At 39.3% G+C, this 26,641-nt stretch overlaps 2 protein-coding genes across 2 annotated transcripts in view; both read right to left on the bottom strand.

The window, feature by feature from the left end:
* The window catches only part of gcn1 (GCN1 activator of EIF2AK4), a 30,356-nt gene extending 17,153 nt beyond the window's left edge, over positions 1 to 13,203 (bottom strand). The window contains exons 1-24 of the mRNA XM_059336926.1: positions 13,146 to 13,203; positions 11,702 to 11,804; positions 11,548 to 11,611; positions 10,517 to 10,648; positions 10,108 to 10,213; positions 9,801 to 9,899; positions 8,186 to 8,320; positions 7,349 to 7,526; positions 7,171 to 7,245; positions 6,865 to 6,993; positions 6,723 to 6,773; positions 6,538 to 6,636; positions 6,178 to 6,351; positions 5,920 to 6,072; positions 5,731 to 5,823; positions 5,548 to 5,623; positions 5,088 to 5,247; positions 4,203 to 4,392; positions 3,920 to 4,044; positions 3,509 to 3,687; positions 3,297 to 3,390; positions 2,774 to 2,887; positions 2,484 to 2,682; positions 2,254 to 2,406 (exon numbers count right to left, since the gene is read on the bottom strand). Coding sequence (XP_059192909.1) covers positions 2,254 to 2,406; positions 2,484 to 2,682; positions 2,774 to 2,887; positions 3,297 to 3,390; positions 3,509 to 3,687; positions 3,920 to 4,044; positions 4,203 to 4,392; positions 5,088 to 5,247; positions 5,548 to 5,623; positions 5,731 to 5,823; positions 5,920 to 6,072; positions 6,178 to 6,351; positions 6,538 to 6,636; positions 6,723 to 6,773; positions 6,865 to 6,993; positions 7,171 to 7,245; positions 7,349 to 7,526; positions 8,186 to 8,320; positions 9,801 to 9,899; positions 10,108 to 10,213; positions 10,517 to 10,648; positions 11,548 to 11,611; positions 11,702 to 11,804; positions 13,146 to 13,163 — 2,899 coding nt within the window. The 5' untranslated portion in view covers positions 13,164 to 13,203. The remainder of the gene's footprint in view (positions 1 to 2,253; positions 2,407 to 2,483; positions 2,683 to 2,773; positions 2,888 to 3,296; positions 3,391 to 3,508; positions 3,688 to 3,919; positions 4,045 to 4,202; positions 4,393 to 5,087; positions 5,248 to 5,547; positions 5,624 to 5,730; positions 5,824 to 5,919; positions 6,073 to 6,177; positions 6,352 to 6,537; positions 6,637 to 6,722; positions 6,774 to 6,864; positions 6,994 to 7,170; positions 7,246 to 7,348; positions 7,527 to 8,185; positions 8,321 to 9,800; positions 9,900 to 10,107; positions 10,214 to 10,516; positions 10,649 to 11,547; positions 11,612 to 11,701; positions 11,805 to 13,145) is intronic.
* Positions 13,204 to 16,522: 3,319 nt separating this feature from the next.
* vamp5 (vesicle-associated membrane protein 5) lies at positions 16,523 to 24,917 on the bottom strand. Its single transcript, XM_059338232.1, has 3 exons — positions 24,526 to 24,917; positions 21,832 to 21,975; positions 16,523 to 17,336 (listed from the first exon to the last, which is right to left on the bottom strand). The coding sequence occupies exons 1-3, from the start codon at positions 24,526 to 24,528 to the stop codon at positions 17,190 to 17,192; spliced, it is 294 nt and encodes a 97-aa protein (XP_059194215.1). The 5' UTR covers positions 24,529 to 24,917; the 3' UTR covers positions 16,523 to 17,189.
* Between the last annotated feature and the right edge of the window lie 1,724 nt (positions 24,918 to 26,641).

The raw sequence follows: 26,641 nt of genomic DNA, 5'->3' as shown, positions 1-26,641 counted from the left end.
TGTAGTGTAAATTGCAAATCTCAACAGTTGCCAAATACAAAAAAATTACTTACTTGAGTATTAGCAAATAATAATAAACAATAACCTTCTAGGGGGTCTGGGGGGCCCCCCTGGGAGAAAATTTTGTACATTTTATAGTACAATGTGATCAATCTTGTCCACTTTGAGAGCTAAATGTGAGCAAACACCTCACAAACACATCATTGCCTATTTTAATTAATTATTGTAAAGGAGAATAAAGGTTCGTCTATGTTTTATTTAAGGCATCTTATTTTGACAGTCTTCTTGTAATTTCTGTGGTTGATTCTGTGCTCTTATTTTGAAAGCTGCATTTGTGAAGCGACAGGAAGTAATAGTAGCTTTTTGTGATTAAAACAACTTTAATTGTTAGCTAATGTTAGCTCGCGGCTAACGAACGGCACAATGCAACAGTGTGTTTGGACCGTTTGGACCTCTGACAAGACATGTTGATAGTATTTAGATCGGCTCACGCACGACATGTTGATAGTATTTAGATCGGCTCACGCACACACAGAGAGAGAGAGAGGGGACGGGACTGATACATTACAGACAGGTAGGTGCTTGTTTTGAAGCGCAGTGGGAGGGCAGCTCGGTATATTCAGTGTGTGTGTGTGAATGCGTGCGCATGTCTTGGAGGAGGACAGAGAGGAGGGTCGGGGTTTTGACTGACTGACGGGTGACAGACACTCTGCTGAGCAGAGACACAGCGCGAAATAACTTTATGTTATGAATAGTGTAGATATACTTTCAGTAGCTTGAAATGTGACGTTAGCGCAACACAAGAGACTCTGGCGGGCCGCCAAGGTCTAGGTAATTAATAGGAAATCCTTACACCACTTTGTCAAGAAGTAGGGCATGTTGCCAATATCGTGATATGCATTTTTTTACCCATAAAAAAAATATACCGGTATTATCGTGAACGATACGATATGGCACACCCCTACATGGGACATATGATAAATTATATACTGCAGGGTCAACTGTTGCCAATACACAAGCGATGTCACAAAGATTGTTAATCTCAATTTAACTTCATCAAAACTGACACATATATTACCGTAAGAGTATTCTAGTGTGGATATTTTATTATTAGGGCCACGGGGCAATCGCACCGAGCACTGGTCCCATACAGCAATAGCTGTAGGAACCAGTGCTCGGGGCGAAATATTATTATACTGTGGATTTCTTCTTCTTCCTCTTCCGGACGCAATTTCGTCCCGCTACTAGTCCTACAACTTGAAGAGTTGCAGGACAAATTATATATCAAAACGTGCGGTTTGATCGGGATCGGTGTGCTATTACTTTTCTCTAAGGAATATGAATTTTTCGCAACGCAAGTCGCAAAAAACTGCCCAAAATTTTGCATTGAAATTAATGGGACGGCCGAAAGAAAATGAGCGAAAAAGAACAATAATTGGAGATTTTCAAACGTCTACTTCTCTGGCATAATTTCACCTAGAGACTCCATTTAAACTTTAAACAGTAGACACAAGTCTTGTGTATCGGTGTATTAATCCACGTTTCGATAGGTCATATAGTTTTTTATCAATCCGTGTTAAATGACCATGATCATTTTTGGGGAAATTCTGAGATTATAATGGGTGTGTATTGCACGGAATGTTCGTGTCACAGTGTGTGACAGCATCGCCAGAGTGTAGAGGGAGAGAAAAAACTGTCAAAAAATAAATTTGAAAACTGCGCTCCAGGCCACAAATTCCACTCTACAGAAATAATTTATACATAGAAACGTAGGAAAATTTGTCTTCTCACTCACAATCCTCTGGTAAAGCTGTCAGAGTTATAGTTTGGGCGTAGGACGCACAGATGATCCACCAACACGCACCAACAGCCTCATTGGGTCCCATATTAAAAACGCAGGGAGATTTCGGAAAAAGGGAGATGCAACAGTTTTTTCGCTCTAATAAAGCTATTTTTTCATTTTTCTTTAAAAAAAAAAACCATATGTAGATGTTCAGGAAGAACTCAGGACGCTCAAAGTGAAGTCGGATCAAAGATAGGTATTATGGTTCTGCCAAAAATGCTTTCTGTTCGAGGCCAGAAATTTCACTATTCACTAATAATAATAATAATAATAAATCACTCAATCCATTAAAAAAAAAAAAAAATCGTTAGTAGCAGCCCTCCATAAAACATTCAGAAATTAATAACTGGCACATGATTCAGAACAACAGTGTGCAGTGCGTCTGGATGTCTGTGGAGGACTGTACTCACCAGCAGTCTTAGCATCTCTCTGTGGGACAGTGTAGTTGTGCAGCAGCAGTATGGTGCGATTGGCTGCTGTGTCCAAGTCCTCCTGTTCCCAGGCCTCATCCAGATCACACTCTGGCTTCAGCAAACGTAAAGTCACATGTCCCACAAGCATGGCTGGAAGGAAACTGTGAGTTAGTCGAGATGCTGAGAGGATCCCCTATTATAACACAACACTAAAAGAGGCAATGTACCTAGAGAGTGAAAGTGTTTGGGCATGAGGCACACTCCGATGTCCAGGAAGACCTGCTGGATGCATGGTGCAGCCAGAGGGGACTGTAGCAGGGGTATGAGGGCCTGGAGGACACCAGGGAGCTCCCTGGTCATCTGAGGTGGTCCCTCTATCAGAGTGGCTTCCAGCAGACCCACTAGGCTCTGTAACTCCACTTCCAGCTAGTGACAATGAGAAGTACACCACAGGTCAACAATGATATATCAAGCTTGTCATGCATCAGGCGATCATTTTGGTGACTTGCTTTCATACCCCTTGTAGTCTCTTGCGAATGGCATTCTCCTTCTCCAGCTGCATTTGCATCATTTCTTTCTGTTTGCTGGTTAGCTGCAATTCCTCTTTGATGCCTTTTTTCTTTTTTAGCTCCTGCATGATCAAAGACAAATCAAACTGTGCTCCAGACATGAACTCAAACCCAAAAGGCACAGATGATGAAACAGTGGGGGAAATTTTCATTCAAATATTTCCAATGCAGCTATTCACATGAGATTTAGACCAGACATATATATTAATACGTTTCAACTTGTGGGCCTAAAGTCTTGAAGGTGTAATTGCAAAGAAAAGCTTCTCCACTAAAAATTAAGTAACTTTCATTCGTTGTGTTCAATACTTTTGAACTCCTGTGTCAGCCAACTTTATTGCACATAACTTTTTTTATTTTGATCATAGTTAGTTTTGAGTTTGCACATGTTCTTAATTTCATGTGAACAGCTGCATTGGAAATATGTTTGATAAGAAGTTATTATTATTTCCTCCCACTTGAAGTGCACTTTACCTCCTGTAACTCCAGTTCGATGATCTGCTCCTTGTAGGAGTAGGCCTTGTTCTCTCTCTTCATGTTGACCTTCTTTGTGCTTTCCTTCTGGGCACTGCAGTAAGTGTAGAGGAGGAAGACAGAAGTAAATAATTGGTAAGTAGACAACAGAAGGTTCTGGTTATTGTAGTTGAGTTCAGAAGATCACAGTGGTAGGAGGAGCCGTGCGTTACCTCTGGATGATGCTGTTGTCATACAATTCTCCCGCAGGTGTCAGCATGATGGCATACTCCTCCATGGTGACCTGAACTAGTGCAGGTTTGGAAAGCCCCTCTATGACATGACTGATTACCCGTGGTAACAGCTTGTTGGGAGAGAGCCCAGAGAGGGCACCGACTGCATTTCTCACCGCCTGAGGAGAAAAAAAGTGACCACTTGACATCCTGGCATCATGAAAAAAACATCAGCAAAAGTGAAACACCAGTGACCTTCAAGATATTCTGCACAGAGTTTAATTAGAGTTTAAACTGTTAATCTATCGTTCTATAAACCTTGGTTTCTTCACAGATTCAGTTAAGTACTTTAGTGTTCATGTGTGTATAAGCCTCATGTAAATGCAGCATCAGAAACTGTTATTTTCAGACCTGATTGTCAGCGTTGACCTCCAGTAAATGTGGCAGAATGGACTCCAGGTTCTTTTCTATAAATTCTTCTGCTTTTAAGTTCATGGAGGAGAGCAGAAAAGGCCAGAGGCCGCAGCGAGCTCCAACTGAAAGACATAAAGAGAGCAGATGACAAGAAAAATATGGGACAGAGCATCAACAAACCATCCCAACAATTCTAGTGTTAGCTACAGAAACCTGGCATTTTATAACCTGACTGTTATTAACAAGCATAGTCAGTCTGGTGAGAAACTCATTCTCATACCTATGGATGGATGATGAGTGACTATAAGGATCTCCATGGCCAAATTCTCTGCTTCTGTAGGGTCGCCCCATTGGCTGGCAGAGGAGCAAACGACACACAGCGCATCCAGCAGAGCACGAGGGGGGATGTAGTTGCGACCCAGCTCCGTCAGCTCTCCTGACTCTGACACCAGGACGTCCTGGGGCAAAACCTGACAGTACATAACACCGTCAGAACAATTGGGCTGAGATGCCTCATGAAACTTTACAACCACAGACTAGAGATCTAAGGCATTCAGAGGATGATGGTTTTCCTAAGTACACTGACAATAAGGGGGTTTCTCAGCAGTTTACTGAAAAGAAGTGTTCACCATCCAATTGGCAAAAAATTTAATTCTTGCAGAAATCTCTCACGTCTAAAGTTATTTTAATCAAATGCACAGCATGGACTTTTTTATGGTGTTCCCCAAGGTCTCGGTGTCTTTATGCAATATTTTGTGGGGAATCTTTGCCATTTTTATTGATATGAGTGGTTAAAAATTGTCACACTTTGCACCAAAACTGTGTAACAAATGGTATGAAACCAAAAATTGCTGCAACAACACACAATTCAATCATAATGTTCTCAGCCCTTATACAATTTCAAATTTTTATCTTATACATTAAGTGATTATTTAAATAGTTTTAGTTCCATATTTATGACTGTAACACACAGTGCTGATCTGAAATTAATCTTCAGGCTCCCAGCTTTCAGATGGTGTACATCAATTCTATGTGGCATCTACTGCTGTCCTGCTATCTCCACCAAAAATTACACTGTCCCCACCCCTACCTCTCTAAAACCTATTTTTTCTCTTTGCTCAAAGACGCAGCTCTGTGTTGTCTATGGTGAACAATCAGACAGTACTTTGTGTTTGTTGATGACCACACGGAGTTCTCCCAGAAGGCCATGGGCAAGACTGGAGCCACCCAGAGAGGAGAGCAGCTTCCTGATTGTCTGTTGAGCCCGCTTCCTCACACGCCAACTCCGAGACAGCAGAACTGCAACTGTGGCGTGATGATACATCCTACAGAACGGTAACATGTAGGACAAATTAAGTGGTCATAATACAGCTACAAGATTAATCTAAATGAGACAAATCTATAATAAACATGAAAAATATGAGGAAATGTGTTGCCTATGTATGTGTTGTTTAACACAGTTAACCTGCCACAAATCATTAAAAAAGAAAGAAAGAAAAAGCGTACGTTGAACTTCTATGACAATTTATTTTTCAAACAATGGCTCAGAGGGTTAAAATGTGTTTTTTCAAAAGTGCTTCTAAGGTAGAAAGTTCTCTACATGTAGCACAGAAGGACAAACTCACTGTGATTTGCTGCTGTTAAGCCTGTGAGCATGGTCCAGGAAAAGCCTTTCACAGAGCAGCAGTACTGTGAGGAGAGCTAAGGACAGAGTGACGAAGAAAGAAACAATCCATCATTTCATGTCTTAATATTTCAAAACATACATGAGCTTTTAAGCTAGTAAGATATGTTGAACATTGCCTTACTTTCCTCGTTGGCCTGGAAGAGGAACTTCTCTGTGGTGAAAAGAGGTTTCTTCTCATCTAAGATCAGGTTCCAAAAGCTGGAGAGTTTGGCCTCTGCAGAGAGGAAAAAGAGAAAAGTCTTTTTCACTCACCATCCTTGTAGGCTCCAACAGCCTCCGTAAGGGAGAAAATGTTATTTTTTATCCTCACCTGTCTGTGTCTCCAGCAGTGCCAGTCGACTCAAAAGAACAGAAGCAGCCACACCTTCTGCAAGCAGAGCATGCTGGGAGTTTTGTGCTGCAGCCTTCTCCACTGTTTGGAGGAGCAAGGGCACAAGGTCTGAGGCTTGGGCGAGAGTGTCACCTAAAAATCAGGGGAAAAGAGATATATAGGTAAGGATTAAGGATTGAGTTCAACTCAAGGATCTGCATATTAAACACAGTGAATAATGTCCCTTGTGTTGCTGACCTCTGAAGGCTCCCAACATGGCCTGGAGGTAGGCATGTCGAACAAGGGATGTGGAGGTCTTGAGGGTAAAAGCTTTCTTCAACCAATCCAGCAGAGCGGTGGGAACTTCCACTGTGAGACGACTGCTCCACTGGGAAAGCACAGACACTGCATGGACCAAGGTAGCCTCGTGAACTAAATAAAACAAAGAAAAGTTAGGACTGGACTGAAACGTGACACTATGGCCTCTTGTGGAATTTCGAGACCCAACGCATAAACCTGAATTATGTGCGCTTGTTCTTATAAAGTGCATCTATATAAACATTTTATATTCCCATTCTGGGAGGAAAGGGGAGTAGAAAGACAAAGTAACAATACTACCTTCTTGTTGTAAATAAGGGATGAACATCACAGAGACTGCAGAGCTGAGGGTCTGGCTAGAGGTTCCTGACACTGCATGATGGCTGCAGCTGGCAATCCCTATAACAAGATGGAAATTTTCAGGGTGAGTAGAATGTTTGCAGTTGTTTTTCATGGATAATAAAAAGTGCTTGCAAGCCACTTACCTGACAACACACTCATCTTTTGGGCAACAACTGTGAGCTTTCCCTCAGATCCTGCAAAAACACAAGAATTATGATAAAAGGTGAGCAAAATAAAACTCCGTTAAGACAATATTTCAATCTAAAAGGTTATTAATGAGCTCACCTCCGAGGATCTTGAAGAGGTGAGTGACGACGTCCTGCACAGCAGAGGGGTCGCTGCACTGCTGGGCCAGGTTCTGCATGGCCTGTACTGCCTCCTCCATCAGCTGGGCATTATTAGCCTTCAGCTGGCCTGAAACACAGACCATACTGGTGATTAGAAAGCATGTAATTGTGCTTTATTAAGTTCTCAGTCTTTCAACCATTATTTCTTCTGTCACAAAGCATTCCCTCATGAGCATATGCTTTAAAAATATGTTCCAAAAGACGGATAAAATCAAATTCAATGGAGCATCCATTACAGACTTACTTGCGATGGCCTTTCCAATGTCCATGGCATACTGGCTGAGATCGAGAGTTACGGCCGACAGCAGGCACGAAACGGCTGTAAAGAAACCAAAAAATGTTTTAATCCAGTGTATGAGAGCTGCAGGAGAACCTAGCAGGTAAATATTAAATACGATCATCAGAAACTAAAAGCATCTCACTCTGCATAGCGTTCTCTGGACTGCGGAGCATCGTCTTCTGCAGTGTCGGGAGAAGCTGCTCCTTGAACTCAGAGTGGGACACGTGACGCAGAAAGGAGCTGCTTTTGTCCAAAATGTGCTGTTGTGGTTTTGTCTTGCTCATAAGGACTGATTTCATGTACAGGTCTAACAGGGCACTCTGGAAAACAGTAGACTCATGGTTCAATGTTACAAAAATATATTTATCTGAGATGTCATGTTTTCGTAGAAGAAATCTAAATTCAGAGTATCGGAGCCGTCCTACCCACAGGGGTCCCAACAGAACCCAGAGGTACGAGTATAGTACGGTGCTTTATTTCATCATTCCAATTATGGACTTTGTCAATCAAATTGTACTTAATGACTTCATGTCATTATTTTTCTGTTTCTGTATTTATTAAAGCTCTTTAAAACAAACAACACATTTAGAATAAATATACAGAATGTTTGCCATGGGTCCTAATTTAAAGGATCACTCACTATCAGGGGGGTAGGGGCACTGTAAATCATTTTGAAGGAGACAAACACAGATGTAGCAGCAATATTCAAATTCAGAGCTGTAACTTTCCTAAAAAGTTAATAATATGTTATTTTTTCTGCAGATGACATTACTTAAATAAGTATAAATGTTTTTAGATTAAATAAGTTAACATTTTACAATGGTTATTCCTGGGTTCCTGGGACCCCGGTTGGTAGTCCTGGTTCTTTTGTAGATATATGTACATGTGTGTGAGATGAGGGCTAATGATATTAGAACTGTAGTAATCAACAACATCGTACTGAAAATGAGAACTGGAGAACAGCTGAAAGAAAACTCACCTTGTGCTTCTCTATCGCAGCTTTGTCTTTCTGAGCTGTGCAAAAGTTTAAACACACCCCCAGCATGACCAGAGTAGTGGGGCTCTGGTCCAGACTCAACAGAGTGCTGATGTACTGATCGACCAGTCCAGGATTCTGTTAAAGACAACACACTGTCAGATCTATCCAGCTTACTATTTTAAATTACTTGCAGAAACGAATGCATTCATTTTGACAGCCCTATCAATTTTGTCGTCCCTAGCCTGGTTCCAGATTCTGCTTCCCCCCACATCTCTGATTTGTTCAGTGATTTAAATAAAGTGAATGACGGAAATTAAACAAAACTAGGACTGCGCGCAGTAATGAACGGGCCCTCGCAGTACACGCGTGTCGGGGCATGCTGCCGTCGAGGTTTGTGCGTTACAGGGGCCAGTCTATACCACCCCTATGAATTTCATTGCCTTAAGTCTTATGGTCTGGGCACAGTGGCACTTATTAAATTAAACTGCCGCCAGAGCGCCACCTAGGGGCCGATCAATAAAATCTTCAAGGGTTATCCTCAGGAGGGCATTGACAATAAGTATACCAAGTTTGGTGTTAATCTGACCAACCGATTTGGAGATATAAAATACTTCAATTTAAAGAGCACCACCTAGTGTTCATCGGCCAAAATTTTGCGGTGAGCCTCATGGTTCTCATGGTGAAGTAATAACCTGAGTTTCATGTCACACACCAATGTGGAGATATGCAACACTTTGTGTTTTGTGTTGATAATAGCGCCACCTGCAGGAAGTTGTTATTTAATAACTTGAGTATTCTTTGGGTAATCAAAATTCTTTTAATAACTTTTTGTCATGAGGGTCCATAGATGCTGTGTGCAAAGTTTGGTGCAAAACGATGAAATTGCCTAGGAGGAGTTCGAAAAAGTAGGTTTGCGACATTTCGCGAATTTGCGAAAAAAAAAAACTCTAGGCGAAAATGGGACTGGCTTATATCACGAGATTCAGCACAACTCAGTGGATATACGTTTTTTGAATGTGTGATAAAGTATGTGGGAGTTTTTAGCCAAAACGCACTTTCCTTTATTATAGCGCCACCTAGTGGTGAAAATTCAGGATGACAATAGATTATAAAATTTTTCGCCAGGTGTGACTTATATTTAAAGTTTGATGAGTTTTGGGGTATGTTCAGGCAGTGAAAAATGCGATCATTTCGTCACGAGAAAAATAATAAAAAAAAAGAATAATCATTCGAAATACAATAGGGACCTCGCAGGTCGTTGCCTGCTCGGGCCCTAATAATAAATAAACATTCGAAATACAATAGGGACCTCGCAGGTCGTTGCCTGCTCGGGCCCTAATAATCATTCGAAATACAATAGGGACCTCGCAGGTCGTTGCCTGCTCGGGCCCTAAAAATAATAATAAATAATCATTCGAAATACAATAGGGACCTCGCAGGTCGTTGCCTGCTCAGGCCCTAATTAAAAAAAATAATCATTCGAAATACAATAGGGACCTCGCAGGTCGTTGCCTGCTCGGGCCCGAATTACAATTCGGTGTGATCAGAAGGTCAGATCCTCCCCTCTGACAAGATCAACTTGTGTGCTTTTATTTATATTGTGTTCCATACTCACTTCCTTCCAGAGGTGACTGAGGTTCTTCAGGCTCGATTTTTGAGCCGTGGTCTTGGCTCCGCCCACCACCTCAGCTACAAGAAGGCTCTGAACCTCCACCTAAAAGAAAAGACAACATACCAACATCAAAAATGCATCAAAAAGCATTGATAAAGATAACTAACTATGACAGCAACATTTAACGCCTCAGTAAAATATAGAAAGAAATAGATAGTAAAGAAATAGTCAGAAATAGTCCTTTCAGAGTCACAAAAAAGATTCATATCATTCATTTGATCTTAATTTAGAAAAGACAAATTTTACTGACCATTTTCTTCCAGATAGGTCCTTTTTTCTCCGGGGCAGAAAACATACTGGGGACTAAAAGGCAGGTCCAAGACAAGCCGATGAAGGCAGCAGAGCCGGTGCTTTTGCTGCAAATATAACAAGACAATGAGAGGGGGAAGAGGACATAATATGCAACCACAGATTGATTCCTAGACACATTCATCTCTTTTACTTTTCTATGGTTTGCATTCTGTTTCTCATCCAACAAAGCACACTGCACAACTCTGCATAATTATTTCTTATCCTGCCTCCTAAACACAGTGGGGAAAAATGTCTATGTGACAGTGCTATGATGGTGCATCTCTTCTCTTCTGTAAATCTGTAGATGTAAAGGGGTGCAACTCCAAATTTTATAGATAAAAAATGCAGTGCAAAGGTCAGAGCAGTACCTGGGCTCTCCATGTTTGCTGATGACTCCACTGTTCAGCAGGCAGTGGAGGAGGCTGGTCACCAGGATGTCAGGCTGACTGTCAGCCAGCTGGGCAATAACAGAGAGGAGCTCTCTGCGTGATGCAGCATCCCTGAAAAAGCACCCACATCCATGTAAACACAAAGGATATACACTCAGCTGCCAGTTTATTATGTGCAGAGTTCATAGAGCTTTGTGAGAGTAAAAATAAAGCACATTCAAGGTACCTTAACCTTAAATTACCACTCAATGCCTTCATAATTGTATCTAAACTGTGGAGCATTAAACCCCCCTCGTTAATCTTGCTAAACTTCACATTTGGGGCGACACGCCAGGAAACAAGAAAGAAACATGACAACAAAATAGTTTTGTAACTAATGCAGGACAATAAAACAATCCTGCATGAACCCTACCTTCACAATGGTTCTAATGGTCAGGTTTTGTTGAAAGATGGTTTACAACTAGCATTTAGGGTTAACGATATCTATGTTGCCAGATCCTGCAAGAGTTAGTGGCTGAGACAGAGAAAGGGTCTCGAACAAAGTTAATTTTCTCCTGATTTGTGTGTCCAAAAAATGCAATTGTTGTGTTTCATTTCTCCCATTGGAATCAATGGACTCTGATCTGCTGCTAGTCTCATAAAGGGGCGTGGCAGTAACTAAAACCCATGTGACACGAAACAGGAACAGAGTTTCCAGTGAACCATTCTCTGGTTATACCAACAGGTGTTTATATTAATTTGGCCACCCCATTTATATCAAGGAGGGTAAGTTAAATAACAGGAACACCTTTCTGTAAAAGGCAAAATCTCTCAAAATTATTTCAACAAAAGCTGAAAATTATGACTTCCAAGGTGAAGTTTAATGCAAGGCTGTTGTACTTATCTACATTATTTTTTGGTAAGGGTTTGTTTTAAACTGGCAAACACCAAAACAAATACCTGTTCTAGGAGCATTTCATTGTGTTAACTGTGGTGGTTTTTCTCCGCTTATAGTCATTACATACACCTACCGATATCTGTGTGGCGTGAGACAGAAGAGCTTGCATAATCCTTTGATGGCAGGCTCTGGTAACTCTGAAAGAAATATTTTAAAGAGGCATTTGAGTTGAGTATGGCACTTATCTTAACATAGTGTAGAAAATGAAATAACACAAAATACCTCACCTTTGCCCTTTGTACAGCGTTTCAGCTCCCCAAATATCTCCTTGCGCTCTTTCAGACTGGATGTGGTCACTTTTACAGCAAATTTCTTTAGTGTGTCTGAAACCTAGATAAACAATCACAATGAGTATAAAGACTGATCCAATGACTTCACTGAAGTGAATGGAGACAGTAACGTCACCAGTTCAATCTACCTGATCAAATCAGTCCCATAATCACACGGGACAAAGAAGGGCTGTTTATCCTTCCGTGAGTACTTGGCTTTCGTAATTGAGGAATGGCTTAAATGATTTGATGACTAGCAGAAAAATAGACCAATTTCTTTCTTTTGATCGACAAATCAGCTTACTGTCCCAGCTCTAGTTAAATGTTTCTCAATTCATATTTGGGACCTTGATGTTAAGATTAGGACTGTAATTATTTGATGGATTACATACGTTTTGGGTTTTTATCTGAAATTGCACTGAGTGAGAAGAGCTGACTACTGAGAAATGAGATAGAAAGATGCAAAGTGTTACTTGTTATTAAGAAAAATGTTACTTTATTAGTCCTACAAGGGGGAAATTCAACCTCTGCATTTAACCCATCCTTTTTTACACACCAGTGAACACACCATGCTTAGGACGAATGGGCAGCACACTTCAAAGGAGTTTTAAGCACAGGTAATATTATTATGGTTTCACAATTTAAATTTTAAATGAAAACTGAAAAATGGGCTTTCGGTTCAAATGACTGTAATCAAGAGCAAAATGTATTAAATCGAAAAATGAGACCATAACCGTAGTGTGGTACATTTCAGAAATGTACCGTTGGCAGAGCATAAAACCAGTAGTCTGTTGATTTTTACATATCAAAAGATGATAGTCTGACAAAAACATCTGAATCGCAAACTGAATCGCAATAGTCACCTTTAAATTATAAGTCTTATCGAACCGTGGACTTGGAGGATCGTGACATTATGCTGACCACTGTATATTTAATAAATGTAATCACAACATACATAATCATCACAACATAATTCACTACTTATGGAGGGCGTGGCTTAACTCATCACATCAGAACATTTAGGGAGTTCAGACCAACTGCAGTTCATGACAGTAAATTGAAACCCCAGACGAATTATATTATAAGACGCTGCTACCAAAATGGGAGGTAAGCTCGCCTCCCATTGTGGCCAGTAGCCAGTAGCGCTCCGTCAGTCCGGGCTGGTTGTCGTTAGCTGTATAGATATCTATGGTTAGCTGTTAGCTGGAGGCACACTGAGGCTACGTAGCACTCAGCTAGCAGCCAGCTAGCTAGCTGGGTTTCAAGTTTGAACAAGTTTCTCGTTGAATGTCAAAACACATCAACATACATTGGTGTTCAAGATCCCACGAATTTGGCTTCTACTATACTTGAATACATTTCTGTAAACGGATAATTTACTATTAAAACCAGCCACACAAACCTGCGTGTCCGCTGCCATCTTGCCGGTCTTGCTGCAGGAAGGACTTCTTTATGTCACTTCCGGGTCAAAAGTATTTTTTTTCTTGGACGTAATCCATACTTTTAACCATATTTATATTAATTATCGTGGTGGTTTTATCATGTTTATTGATGTTCTTATATAATTAATATACTCTACGACTTTTACACAAAATACAAAAGTAAACTTAATACAGTTAAATAAACACAAAAGTAACCTTTTAAGGATTTAGGAAGGAAACAAAGACTTAGTGATTTCTTTTGTTTGTGTTTGTGTTTTTTTGCAAAAATATGATAAATAATTGTCACAAATGTGTATTGCATGTACTCTTTATGTTACCATTAGATCGGTGGATGAATAAGTTATACATTACTTTCCCTGTTTTTGCAGACCTTCTAAAAGTATTTTTTAAGCCTCTGAGGTTTCAGATTTGCTGGAGAGAACTGCATGTGTGTTTAAAAAAAAAGGTTTAATAAGGCATTGGGCTTTCTTCCCCCCAGATATATCTCTACTACTTAAAGGTGGCTTCAAAACATATTTGTTCTTAAGGATTATGTTCAGGGTCTGAATGCTGGAGAGTGCTGAGATATATGATCCCTTTCTCAAGCCATTACATCATTATTAGGGCCATGGGGCAATCGCACCGAGCACTGGTCCCATACAGTAATAGCTGTAGGGACCATCACTATTGTTATACTGTGGATTTCTTCTTCTTCCTCTTCTGGACGCAATTTCGTCCCGATACTAGTCCTACAACTAGAAGAGTTGCAGGACAAATTATATATCAAAACATGCGGTTTGATCGGGATCGGTGTGCTATTACTTTTCTCTACAGAATACGAATTTTTCACGGCGTAAGTCGCGAAAAACTGCCCAAAATTTTGCATTGAAATGAATGGGACGGCCGAAAAAAAATGAGCAAAAAAGAAAAATAATTGGAGATTTTTAAACGTCTACTTCTCCAGCATAATTTCACCTAGAGACTCCATTTAAACTTTAAACAGTAGACACAAGTCTTGTGTATTGGTGTATTAATCCACGTTTCGATAGGTCAAATAGTTTTTTATCAATCCCTGTTCAATGACCATGATCATTTTTGGAGAAATTCTGAGATTATAATGGGTGTGTATTGCACGGAATGTTCGTGTCACAGTGTGTGACATCATTGCCAGAGTGTAGAGGGAGAGAAAAAATCGTAAAAAAATTAATTTGAAAACTGCACTCCAGGCCGCAAATTCCACTCTACAAAAATAATTTATACACGGAAACGTAGGAAAATCCCTCACAATCCTCTGGTAAAGCTGTCAGAGTTATAGTTTGGGCATAGGACGCAAAGATGTGCCACCAGCACGCACCAACACACCTCATTGGCTCCCATATTAAAAACGCAGGAAGATTTCTGAAAAAGAGAGATGGAACAGTTTTTTTAGATCGCTCTAACAAAGCTATTTTTTTATTTTTCTGGATAAAAAAAAAAGTAGATTAAGGAAGAACTCAGGACGCTCAAAGTGAAGTCGGATCAATGATAGGTATTATAGTTTTGCCAAAAATGCTTTCTGTTCGAGGCCAGAAATTCCAGCCTGTCCACCTCTGCTGTCACTGTGCCGGAACAGGTGTCAGTTAATTCTGTTGATTGCTTTGATGTGATTCCCTTTGATCTTTGATGTGATTACAGTTACAGATACACACACATGCGAGTAAGCGCGCACACTCCTCACACATGCATACACATTCTTCAAACACACACACGCACACACACACACACACACACACACAGGTAACTTTATGTGATTTTAATTACACACACACACACACACACACGTAACTTTATGCGATTCTCGCTACACACACAAATGCGCGCGTAAGCCCGCACACTCCTCCAGATACACGTTTCACACACACACACACACACTCACACACACACAAACACACACACACACACACACACACACACACACACACACACACACACACATTTTGAGGTTAAAGGGCATAGTTTGAAATCTCTGAAGAATCTCATCATAGTGTACACACACCGGCAGTAGCCCCCGTGGCCCTTTCAGAATTTCCCCAGAGGAAATTTTCTAGTTGCAGTTGTTCTTGTTCCACAAGATAGAACTGCATGGAGTGAAGTTGGAAGGAAATGTCATCTTTGCATACATATGGGACTGTAAGTGGAAAATGAAATGGTGCAAACCAAGTTGCACATAAATTTGTTTCTCTCCTTTGGAGCTTGGGAGAGACTTATGCTGTGATAACCTAATCATCATGTCAGTAGGTTTTCAGTAGGTTGTGGCAGTGCACTACAACATAGTTTTTGATATTATTTAATTTGGTGTAAATTATTTGTATTTATTATTTTTATCTAGAGAATATAGGCCTATGTTAAGTAATATTCAGTAGGTTCTGAACTGCACAAATGTTACAACATTGTTGATCTTTTTTATTTTTGATCTACTTAATCATTTTTATATTTATTGAAATCTCTATACATATATATTTATGTGTTATATATTATTTATGTAAGGATCTTTTTTCATATACTTTTTTATTGGTTTTCAGTTAAGTTTTACTAAAGTTCAAGAATATCAACTGCTATGTTTTTAGAGTACAATAACTGCATGATGTTTCCAAATCTGATGAGTAATAATTTTAAATAATCATCATCTCAATATGGGCTATATTAATTATAATGTTTTGCCATAATATAGCAGTCTTCCTCATTTCACCTCTATTCTATTGGTGTTTCCTCTAAATCTGGCAGAAACTATCTGCATAGACACCAACAGAGGTAAGTGAGAAAATATGGTTTTGCACCTCATTTTGCTGTTATTTGAGATGTGGAAATTCATTTCTTTAGGCTTTCACACACTGTCATCAAGTCTTTTAACAAACAGTAAGTATCCATGGCTGATATTTGCAATGTCTGGTAAAATGGTTTCAGAGAAGTGAACAAGTCTGATCAGCACTAATCTGCAGTATAAGCATTGGCCAGCAGGGGACACTGTGTTATTCTTTATTAAACTGCTGATTAACTGAAATAAAATAGAAATATAATCATTTACATTGACAGTTACACACTCAAATGCTCATCATGTTTTTAAAGGGCAATTTAGAGTATTCAGGCTTTAAATATTAGTTCCATGTGGATTATGGCTATAGGTTAAATGAAAAAGTTGTTAAAGTCATTTGACAAAAATAACTCAAAATGCAAGTTCAAGACATGACTGTTTTCTATGCCCATCTTAAACACGTCATACTGACTTATACTGTATTTAAAGTATAGACAAGAGACCCTTTACAATAGATCTTAATTTCAGCACAACAAATACAACAGCTCCACAAAATAAAGCGAGTCATTTTGCACATTAAACCCATTTTAATGATATAGGCATTTTACTTTTCACGGATTACATTTTATGTGACAATACAAAAGTTAATTTTTTCCAATTTCAAGCTATCTGAAGCTATATATATTAACCAGTTTTGACACCTGTTCAGGTTTCTTCTGTCTTCTTACTCAGTTAACTGAGTTGACTGAAATAATCTCTTGAATAGATGGTGAAATAAATTCATTCCTCAGTAAAACATCTACTGATGGCAGCTATCTGTTCCTCTGAACATAAACCACAGTGTACAAACAAATAGTACAAATATAGCAGCCCAATAATGTTTGGTTAAAATACTAGTTATTCATTGTTTGGGTGGGGTAGTGCCAGAGCACGTTTTATTTAGATCTAATTCTAAGATCTAAGATCTGTGTGTCCTTCCAATGTGGGCCTGACAGAGACATGACCTTTGAAAAGTTATTTAAAAAAGCAGCAAAGCAACCGAGCAATCAATGGTACCATATTAACTGAAGACTTACACTAACGAATGGTGGGACCGATACTCCCATAAATATTGTTAAACACAGAAATCACAGACTAAGCGGTTCAGGTTAGAGTCCCACAGTTTGCACTCTTCTTTTCCTGGACCTTTTATCTTTGTCCACATGTCCCACAGTCCAGTCCACAAGCAAAGGAGCTACCATCCTACAATAGCTGCGATTATAAGTCCAACAATGACGAGTGCTGCTACCACGCCGATGGCAATGAACATCACTTTCATCTTCTTGTTCTCCCACATTTTCTTTTGCTTCACCTGGTTGGCAGTCTTTTCAAATTGTTTACTCTACAAAAGGAAACACACACAAAAAGAGAACAAGTTACATTACACTTTTTTATTTCACTAAATGACAATTAGGGGTTTCCGACCAGGGGCCGGTTCAGAGCCAGATACAGGCCAGTGCTTGTGTGGTTTACTGTTCAACTTGAGAACCAGGGGCCGGATTCACAAAAGTGTTCTTAAGATAAAACTTAAGAGAATTCTTAAGAAAAAAAGATAAGATGTTCCTAAGAATGGGCCTCATTCACGAACCGTTCTTCAGAACAAATTTATTCTTAAGTCCTACTTACGAAGATTTTACGAAGATTGTGGCATTCATGAATTTTTTTCTTATCCAGGATTTTTCTTAGGTAAGAACAAATCCTACGAACACTCAGGAGTACTCTTAAGCACATTTCAGTGCTGACATGTTAGCATGGTTGTGTTGTCTTCTTTTGTTAAATTCAATAAAATACATTACAGTGTAATTTCCGTCATATTTATGTATTTATATATTCATTTAATTTTTTAATTTTTAATTTTAATTAAATTAAATGTGTCAAAGCTTTAACATGAATCAAGTAAATTGGAAATCATGCTGTCCATTAGTGATACCACCCTATTTATAGGTGGCATTTCTCCACGACCTACAAAACAATGGCATATATATTGCTGCTGTGCGAGGGCTCTGTCTGTTCTGGTTCTGTTGACTTCATCTGTGATAAAAAATAAATAAAATCAAGCCGAGGTTGCAACCCCTCAGTCCAATACTCAAGACATATTTTGAGCTTACACACTATGGTAAACTCCTGCCTTACAGGGCACACATTTTAAATATATATATATATATATATATATATTTCTCTAAGTGATCTCCTGCAGCAGAACTTCTAGTTCTGAAATGCAAAAGTTTTTTTTTCTTTTTTACCTGTGCTCCGACGGATTTATGCTTTGCTTTAGGCATTCTGTTGCTGTTTCCTCTGTGTGGCGTCTACACACGGCCCTGCAGTCCTTTTTATGGGTCCTTTTATGGGCATTAATGGGCGGTTACCTATGCTAATCCTATGTTAATTAGACTCACCTGTCACGCCTGCTCAATTTATGAGGAGATGGCACTCAATTTAAATTTTAAATCAATTTAAAAACACGGCTGCAAACAATTCAGCGGCTTAAGAACATGTTGATGAATCTGACGTAGGGTCTTCTTAGAAATCTTCTTAAGAAGGACTTAAGAAAGAATCTAAGAAGATTCTTAAGAAGATATTGGTGAATGAGGCCCATTGTCTAGGGCTAAAAGAAATATTTAAGAAATCAAATGAATGTCATACAAATTTGTTCAACTAAATACATATTAAGACTAATCTTTTCACTGTAGCTGTTTTAAGACTGCTGAGGGCTTCTCTTAAAGTTGTGAAGAAATATGAGAAGAAATCTAACAACATTCAAGAATCCCATTTGTTCTCAAGTTCTATCTAAGGAAAAATTAAGAAGAAAGTTAAGAAAAAAAAATAAAGAAAAGATAAGAATACTTCATGAATACCAAATCTTTTTAAATTTTGTCTTAAGAGCAAAGTTAAGAAAAAAGTGGCACTTAAGAAGCATTTTTTTCTTAAGAATGCTTTGTGAATCCGGCCCCAGCTCTGAACCTGTTTGCTTTTCCACAGGCTCTAGAGCCACGTCATTGCGTCACTGCTAACATCTGTATATGTCTCCGCCCTCTCGGCAAGCATAACAACAGGCAGACTACATGTCTCTACAGCACATTTGTACTGCTCATCTTGATCACTATGAGGGGATATTAACCCCTTAGCGTCCAGTCTGCAAATCGCGCATGCACAAAGTCACCACTGGCTGGTTTACAGTCAGTGGCTGTATCCCAAAGTCAAGGATCCGTCCTTGGTAGGATCCTTCCTTCAGAGTTGGGTCCTCCAGAGGCGAGGCCAGAGTCCTTCCTATCACTGGTATAACGCATGAATGGAACAGCCTTCCGAGTGTGCAGGTGATTTTGCATAATTGGACGTAATGCTTAAATTCAGTGCCCGAATTTCAAAACCAGTTCACAACATGGATGTGGCTTTGGCATCAGCACTCTGCCACATATTTGTGAAAATGGAAGAAGCTTTAAGGTTGAATGTCCACATTTTTATTTTTAAGTAAAAGCCACAGGGTGGATTAAGCATGAATATTTAACTGATCCTGGGTGAACTTGGCCGCTACTTAGTTTCATAAAAGCAGTGGCGCATAACTCACCATGGAAATGTGTTTTGTGATTTTTTAAAAACTTTCATTTTCCAGTACAGTACAATAACAGTTATTTATTAATAACAATAACGGACAATAGCGGACTGTCGGTCCCTGTTAACACAATAAACAAATGTATAACTTTCTGAATGGCATAGCTACGTATACTTTGCACATCGTACATCATCAGACGCATATAAATTAACAATTAATAACTCTAGCCGACTGAGACGGCATCAATTTACTTAACTGGCAATGTATCAAGATGATGTTAATTATCTTTAAGATATATATTCTGGCATTTGTTTATGCATATGTTTTTGCTTGACTTTGAACAAAAGTTTTGTAAGTTATGTGATAACAAATATTCAGTGTAAAGTGAAAATACTTATAGATTTAAATTCAAGCAGACAAGCAGGTCACATCGTTGCCTCATTGCCAAGTTGGCCAGTGTTACATCACACTGTTGAGCTTTTATCAGAGAACTAAAAGAGCAAACTGAGATTTTAGTTGAATAACACACGTATAACGTTAGTGATAACATGGATTAGGGGTAGGCAAACAGGGAGGTCACCTCTGCAGCTGAAGTTCAGCGCTCAGAAATTCTATGATATTTGACACTATTGTTGACTTGAATCTGCTATATTTTTGCATCAACAATAGACAAAATACTATATAAGAGGGCCACAGAGAGTTATTACCTACCTCCCATATTGCCACATTGGCCCATGTTACACACTGTTGAGCAGTTCTTACAGAACTTTGAAAGCAAACAGGCAGGTGACAACACTTATGCCTCAACGAGCCTTAGATACACTTTGAAAAGAATCTCTCTGAAGACCACAAAGAGACAAAGTAAGCAACTACTGTAGTCTTTAGCAGCTAAAAAGCAGGATATTTTCTTCAGGAATTGCGGCAGGCAAAAAAGGGCTAAACTCAGAATAAGGCGTATGTTTTTCTGGATCTGCTGGGTGAAGCATTTGCTTCTTTTAAGACAAATTCAATGATTATTCATATGGCGGGTAAATAGCTATAAGTACTCTGTGTTCAGTATCAGTAAATTGCTGATCATGATAAAGAATTATAATGTTCTGTAAAAAAAAATGTAAAATCAGTGCATATCGGAAAACATAGGCTGATACCAAATAGATATTAATATGTCTGTGATAGGCCGATATCAGCCTATAACATCGTCCAGTTATATATCATCACTCTATAAAGTTGTTTTCATAAACGTATTTGTAAACAATATATACAACTAGTTGCAGGCCATAGTACCGAAACAATGAGCTGAAAGACGCTGAAATGCTCCACAGAGCTGATAATTCTCTTGTTCTCTTGTTATTGTGGGTTTGTCAATATGAGTAGAAACTGCTGTGGAACTAGTTATAGTGCAATATGCTCTTGTTATGCACTTGTTTTTTTTTTTCTTCAAAATAATTTTCTTGCAAAAAAAAAGTTTTGATTAATAAATACAGATTTTAAAAGCATACATGATCTACGTTAATATTATTACTCCGTTGTTAAAAGGACTTGAACCTCAAACTGTAACCTGTCTTGACTTGGGACTTGATTCAGGACTTGAGGGCAAAGACTTGAGACTTACAAAACTTTCAAAACAAAGACTTGGTCCCACCTTTGCTTACTACCATAATAAACTGGTGCAGCTTTACGTTGTTTTTTTTTATCAGTGCCAAATTACTAAGGTCTTATTCTTTAGAACTTCTATGAGCACTGAACTTCATCTTGAGAGCTACTTTCCAAGTGGTTGTTGAACTTAAATTTCAGTTGCATGCCTGTTTGCTTTTATAGTTCTCTGAGAACTGCTGAACAGTGTGATGTAACACTGGCCAACAGGGCAACATGGGAATGGTGTGACCTGCTTGTCGACCCCCGGACGGACATTCGCCTCGTGGCATGTCCTGGACTCACTTTGTCATACCCAGGGAGACCAGCTCACTTCATTCATCTTAGTAAACAATAGGAAATACCTTTCTAAAAATAGCACCATTAAACACATTCAGGATGTAAATTGTACATTTGTTTTCCTCTTCAGCTCCACCTAAGATGTATTTATAGACATGAATATGACATTTCCTCGTTTTATTCCATGGACGTTTGTGGAAAAGGAGGCTGTAAGCCATTTACTGCAGTCATTCACCTTTTCCATAGACTTCCACAGAGAACGCTAAGTAGTGTTCACACTTATACCTAATAGTATGATGTGAGGCTATGTAAGGATTGTTTCCCACTTAAGCTTCTCTTATCTCCCTCCGCTTACCTTTGCATGGAGATCATCAGCCCTATCCTCCAGTTCGCCCAGTTTTCCAGATCTCTCATCAGCCTTGTTCAGGTTGTCCAACATGATGACCCTCACCTCCTCCACCTCCTCCTGGGCCTGCTGCAAGCGGGTCTTCCCATTCTCCTGTCAAATCAACACACACAGCATGGTTAATGATCCACACCACTTTGGAAATACGAGAGTAGAAAGAAGTCATGTTCATTGAAGATGTAAAGGCGACTCTGGCACAGTTGCTAGATCGGTTGTCCAATGATCGGAAGGTTGATGGTTCGACTGAACCCCAAATTGCTCCTGATGCTGCGTTCATCGGTGCATAAATGAATTCCTAATGGTGGCAGGTGGCACAATGTAGGGTAGCCTCTGCCACCAGTATGAATGTGTGTGTGAATGAGCGCCATCTGTAATGTAAAATGCTTTGAGTGGTCCCAGAGATTAGAAAAGCACTATGTAAGTGCAGTCCATTTACCAAATTGTCATAATTTTATTTCAAGTAATCACAGTTTGAGTATTGCTTTGTGCAAATAAGCAACTACAGCAGAGGCTGGGTGGAGGACGAGAAGAAGAATACTTGTGAGTTTATCCATTAATTTAGTCTGTAAAGGAGACATAAAAGTAGGTGTTATGATTTTGATTCTAGATTGAAAATTGATCTGAATCAAAGCTTTTGATTGCGATAATTAAAATCAAAAGCAGGATCTGTGATAAACCCCCACATTTTGCCTTCCCAGGTATTTAAACCAGTTATGTTAACAATGGAATAAAAACAGTTTGTGGGACGTGCTTAACACAGGTACCATAAGCGACCTCAGTAGGCTCAGCAAATACAGCTGTGTCTGTGTCCATCTAGTGTCTAATCAGGCTGACTGGATCTACTTAATCATATGAAAATCAACAAGAAGAAAATTTCACAGTGAAAGCGAGGCTTTTAGGGAGCATATGCTGTCATCATTCTAGCCATTACATTGTACAATTATCATTTACTTCATAATGAGTTAAAGTTAAAGCAGAAAACTTTCTATCCTTCTTATCTAGATCACATTCTTACAGACTTTAAAGGACACAATCAAATCAAAACTGCAATATTTTAGCTTTAGAAAAGTTATTCTGTACAATCCCACCGATCTTGTGCATATAGGTCATTCTGCTGGTCATTAAGAGTCCTACTCAGCCAGTGAAATCGTTGTCTGCCTGACAGAGCCCTTCTGTTTTACAAACAAAGCAACAGTCCTCCAGTAATTTTGAGCAACACAAGCCATCGTGCTGTGACATGTTTTTCAATGTGATTGCAGCAAGAGTACATTCACTTTGTAAATTTTCCCCAGCACTGAAACTTGAAGCTAAGGTGCAAAGAGGAACAATTTATGAGACATGAAACTTAAAAAATGAAGTAGTTCAGGTTGTCCAAGAACATGAAAAATATATATTCTCGCAGCAGCTGTTCTCACTATCCTCTATGTCTGCTGAAAGGGAAAAGGGCAGCACCCAAGAGAGAAAACAACAGGGCTACTGCAGATTGATAAAAACCCTGGAGCAGGATATTTAGAGAGTAGTTTGACCTCAAAGCAATTAAAATTCTGACATGTTTCTCCTTCACCTTTGACCTCTGAGCCACGAGAGGAAACCACCATCTCAGAAGTTGACAGGAACAGGAAACGGACAGATAGAACAAAACAAGTGTGCTCCCAGCATCTTGATATGGTTCACTTCCTATTCAAACTATAAGTTCTCTGTAGGCTAAGAGTTGTAAACATCATAACAGTGACTGATGAAAACTGATTAATGAATGCCCTCAATGCCCACTCATCTCATTTGTGTCCCATCAAATAGTATTTGAACAATAGTCTGTGTTAAAATTCAGCCAGTGATGTCTTAACACAGGAACTGCTGTCCATTCCAGTTCCCCTCCTTGCTTCCTTCCTTCCCTCCCTCCTACCTGCATTAATGAACCTGGCATTATCCTGGGAAACCACACCCACATCACTTATAGCATGTTCATTGTAGTGCAGTATGGTACACCATCCTATTACAGTGGAAACAACGGCTTTCTTGTTTTTAGTAACAAAAACCCTGTGTTAAGTTCATTCATATTTCAAAAACAGCATGATTGAAGGTCACTGGGATGTAAAAAATGCTGACTGGCAAGAATGCATTCTAAATTCATGACTTAATGCCCTGGCCTGGGAGTTAACAGAGGACCAAATCTCAACCCCAGTAGACTCACTTAATTTAATGCATATCATCACTGTAATTTATAATGCTTCTATTTGTTATGCTTTTATTTTATATTTATTCAAATGTGTTCATTAACATTCACGTCAATATTTGGCGACCTGACACCTAGCTGATATGTTTTCTAAAAGATAAAACTTTTTGAATCTTAGTTTTGTAATTTTCTGCTTATATATTGGTCATTTAAAATGGAAGACAATATATTTGACAGCAGCTACCGCGTCACGTTTACCTATTATTACCTTATGGAACTTTGCCATAAAACTTTGTTTTTTATACAGTCTATGGACCTTGCCCGCAGATAATGTAGGGCAATGGTTGCTCTATTTTTGAAAAGCATTCTGCAAAATCAAAGTTGTGTCTCTTCTCTCTCTCTCTCCTTATCGAAGTTGTTAGCTCTTACAACAAAGCTATTTAGTCCATAGGGTATTTTTAAAGACTTACCATGTCTGTTGCGTCTCTTGCTGTATTTGTGTCGAAGCTGTCACCGGATCCAGTACATTTATAGTGCGACTCGAGTCAACTTTAAAAACAGGAAATACAGCATACCAGCTCTCTAGTTTCAAACCTTTGCTGAATGTTCCACCTAAAACAAAGTGGTTCAACGTCTTGGGTTTTTTTTTTTTTCAGCGTTAGCTCGCCTGTGTCACTTTCACTTCTGTTACACTGCGGTCGCTCTTCTCTCCTCTGCCTGTTGGACTTTGTGCTGTCTGATTGTGATGCGTTCAGGGTATTCCCGGAAAGTGTACAATTACAAAAGGTAGTGACGTGACCACGATGCTGACTCGGTAAAGTCCGGACTTCCCACAAGTACTAACGGCTGCGGCCTGCAGCAATACTAACGCGTGCAGCGGGAGGCCCATGACACGCACGTCACACGCCAAGTTCTGCCTAGAGTACACTATGTCATCGTGGTTAGTTCAGGGACAGTCGGGATTTCGGAAACTCGGAAGAAACAGTGCCCGGATGGAGGATTTTTCCCTACTGCTGTACATTTACTAAACGACTATTTGACTGAAGATTGATCTACAATTTTAATAAAACTTTAGTGAACATAAAAACTGTTTTTGCAATGTCTTTTGCAGCGACATATTGTCATTGTTTATGTCATTAACGGAAACCCGAGAACAGCAAAATGCAGAGAAGTGAGTGATTATTTTATAGGCTACATAAATTATCATGTAGGATTCATCAATCAGCAGACTGTACAACAATCAAAGAAAGCATTATATAATATTCCTATCTTCCAATGATGTAGGTCTGCATCAGTCTAAAAAACATACCTTGGAAACTTTTTTTAACCACTTCTCACCTTTACAGCGTCATGTTCTGTATTGATGTCATAGCCTTTGTTACTGTATGTGCCCGTGTGTGGAGTGTATTTTGGGACTTGTCCAGGTAATCAAGGGCAGTGGTTCTCAGTTGACTGGTTAAGTAAGTAAAAAAGTGCAACCCTTTTCATGGAATATCATAATGATAGATGATTGAAGAAAGCCAGTGATAGCAAATAATGCAAATAATTACCAAAAGAAATGTTTCTGTTATTTTGCAACAATGAACACACAGATCAAACTATGAAATCTGTTAGCAGTAGGTCAGGCAAAAAAACCCAACACAGATATTTAATATGGGTGCAGCATTCATGCAGACCAAGCTATTTCCCTGTAAAAAAAAAAAAAAAAAAAAAAAAAAAAAAAGTACAATTATTATCTATCGTGCAGTGAAGAAAGGGGAGATGTCCACCACTGCCGTTTGTACTTGATCCATAAAGATGTTATGAAGTGGATGATCCTGGTGGTTGTTCTGAATGGCCTCTCACATCTTCAGTGTACATCTCTCTACCACCAAGTAGTTTACCCAGATGCCTTGCATCCTTGTGTCTGATGCCACCTCGCCAGCAGAACGGAAAAAAACTACAATCTTGCCACCACAGACTGATAAATCATCTGCAGCATCTTACTACAGATAAAATGACTCAAGGACTCAAGAACATTTTTTTCATTTATTAACCTGACTCGGGTCAAAACTGACCAGTAGAAGCAGTAGAAAGCCAACACAAGATGAAGAATTCAACAGGAACAATGATGACTTCAATCAGTGAAGTGAATGCCATCTCTGTCACTCTTGAAAGGAAAGCATAACATGTTACTTAATTTGCCATAGCATATTCTTGAGCATGGTTGCTGCAGGATTGGGTGTGAGCATTGCAAGCAGAAGCACAGCACACACACGCACATGCACGCGCGCGCGCACACACACAGCTATATAAACTACAACAACGCTAATGCTAATGCTACCGTCGCGTAGGATATCACAATGAATGAATGACCATTAAATGCCAAGATACCCAAACGTTAAACAACAATATACACCAACCAAAGTGACGTGAGATGTGAATAAAGTTTTTAATTTATTGCATTTGTTGTAGCAACGTACTTTCACTCACCGACATCACTTTGCAACAGGATTTCTCACTGCGGTCAAGTGAGCCGTCATTCGCTTCTCCGTAGTCAAGCCAGCCGTCTCTATATAATGTAGTGCTCCCGTATTGTGATATTTA

This window comes from Centropristis striata, chromosome 7 (assembly GCF_030273125.1).
Source record: "Centropristis striata isolate RG_2023a ecotype Rhode Island chromosome 7, C.striata_1.0, whole genome shotgun sequence".
Classification (NCBI taxonomy): Eukaryota; Metazoa; Chordata; class Actinopteri; order Perciformes; family Serranidae; genus Centropristis; species Centropristis striata.
This window is presented reverse-complemented; position numbering and strand designations above follow the sequence as displayed.

Coding starts and splice junctions, on each gene's coding strand:
- vamp5 (XM_059338232.1), bottom strand. Junction 17,337..21,831: donor CTGATGATCTCCATGCAAAG/GTAAGCGGAGGG, acceptor TTCCTTTTGTAG/AGTAAACAATTTGAAAAGAC.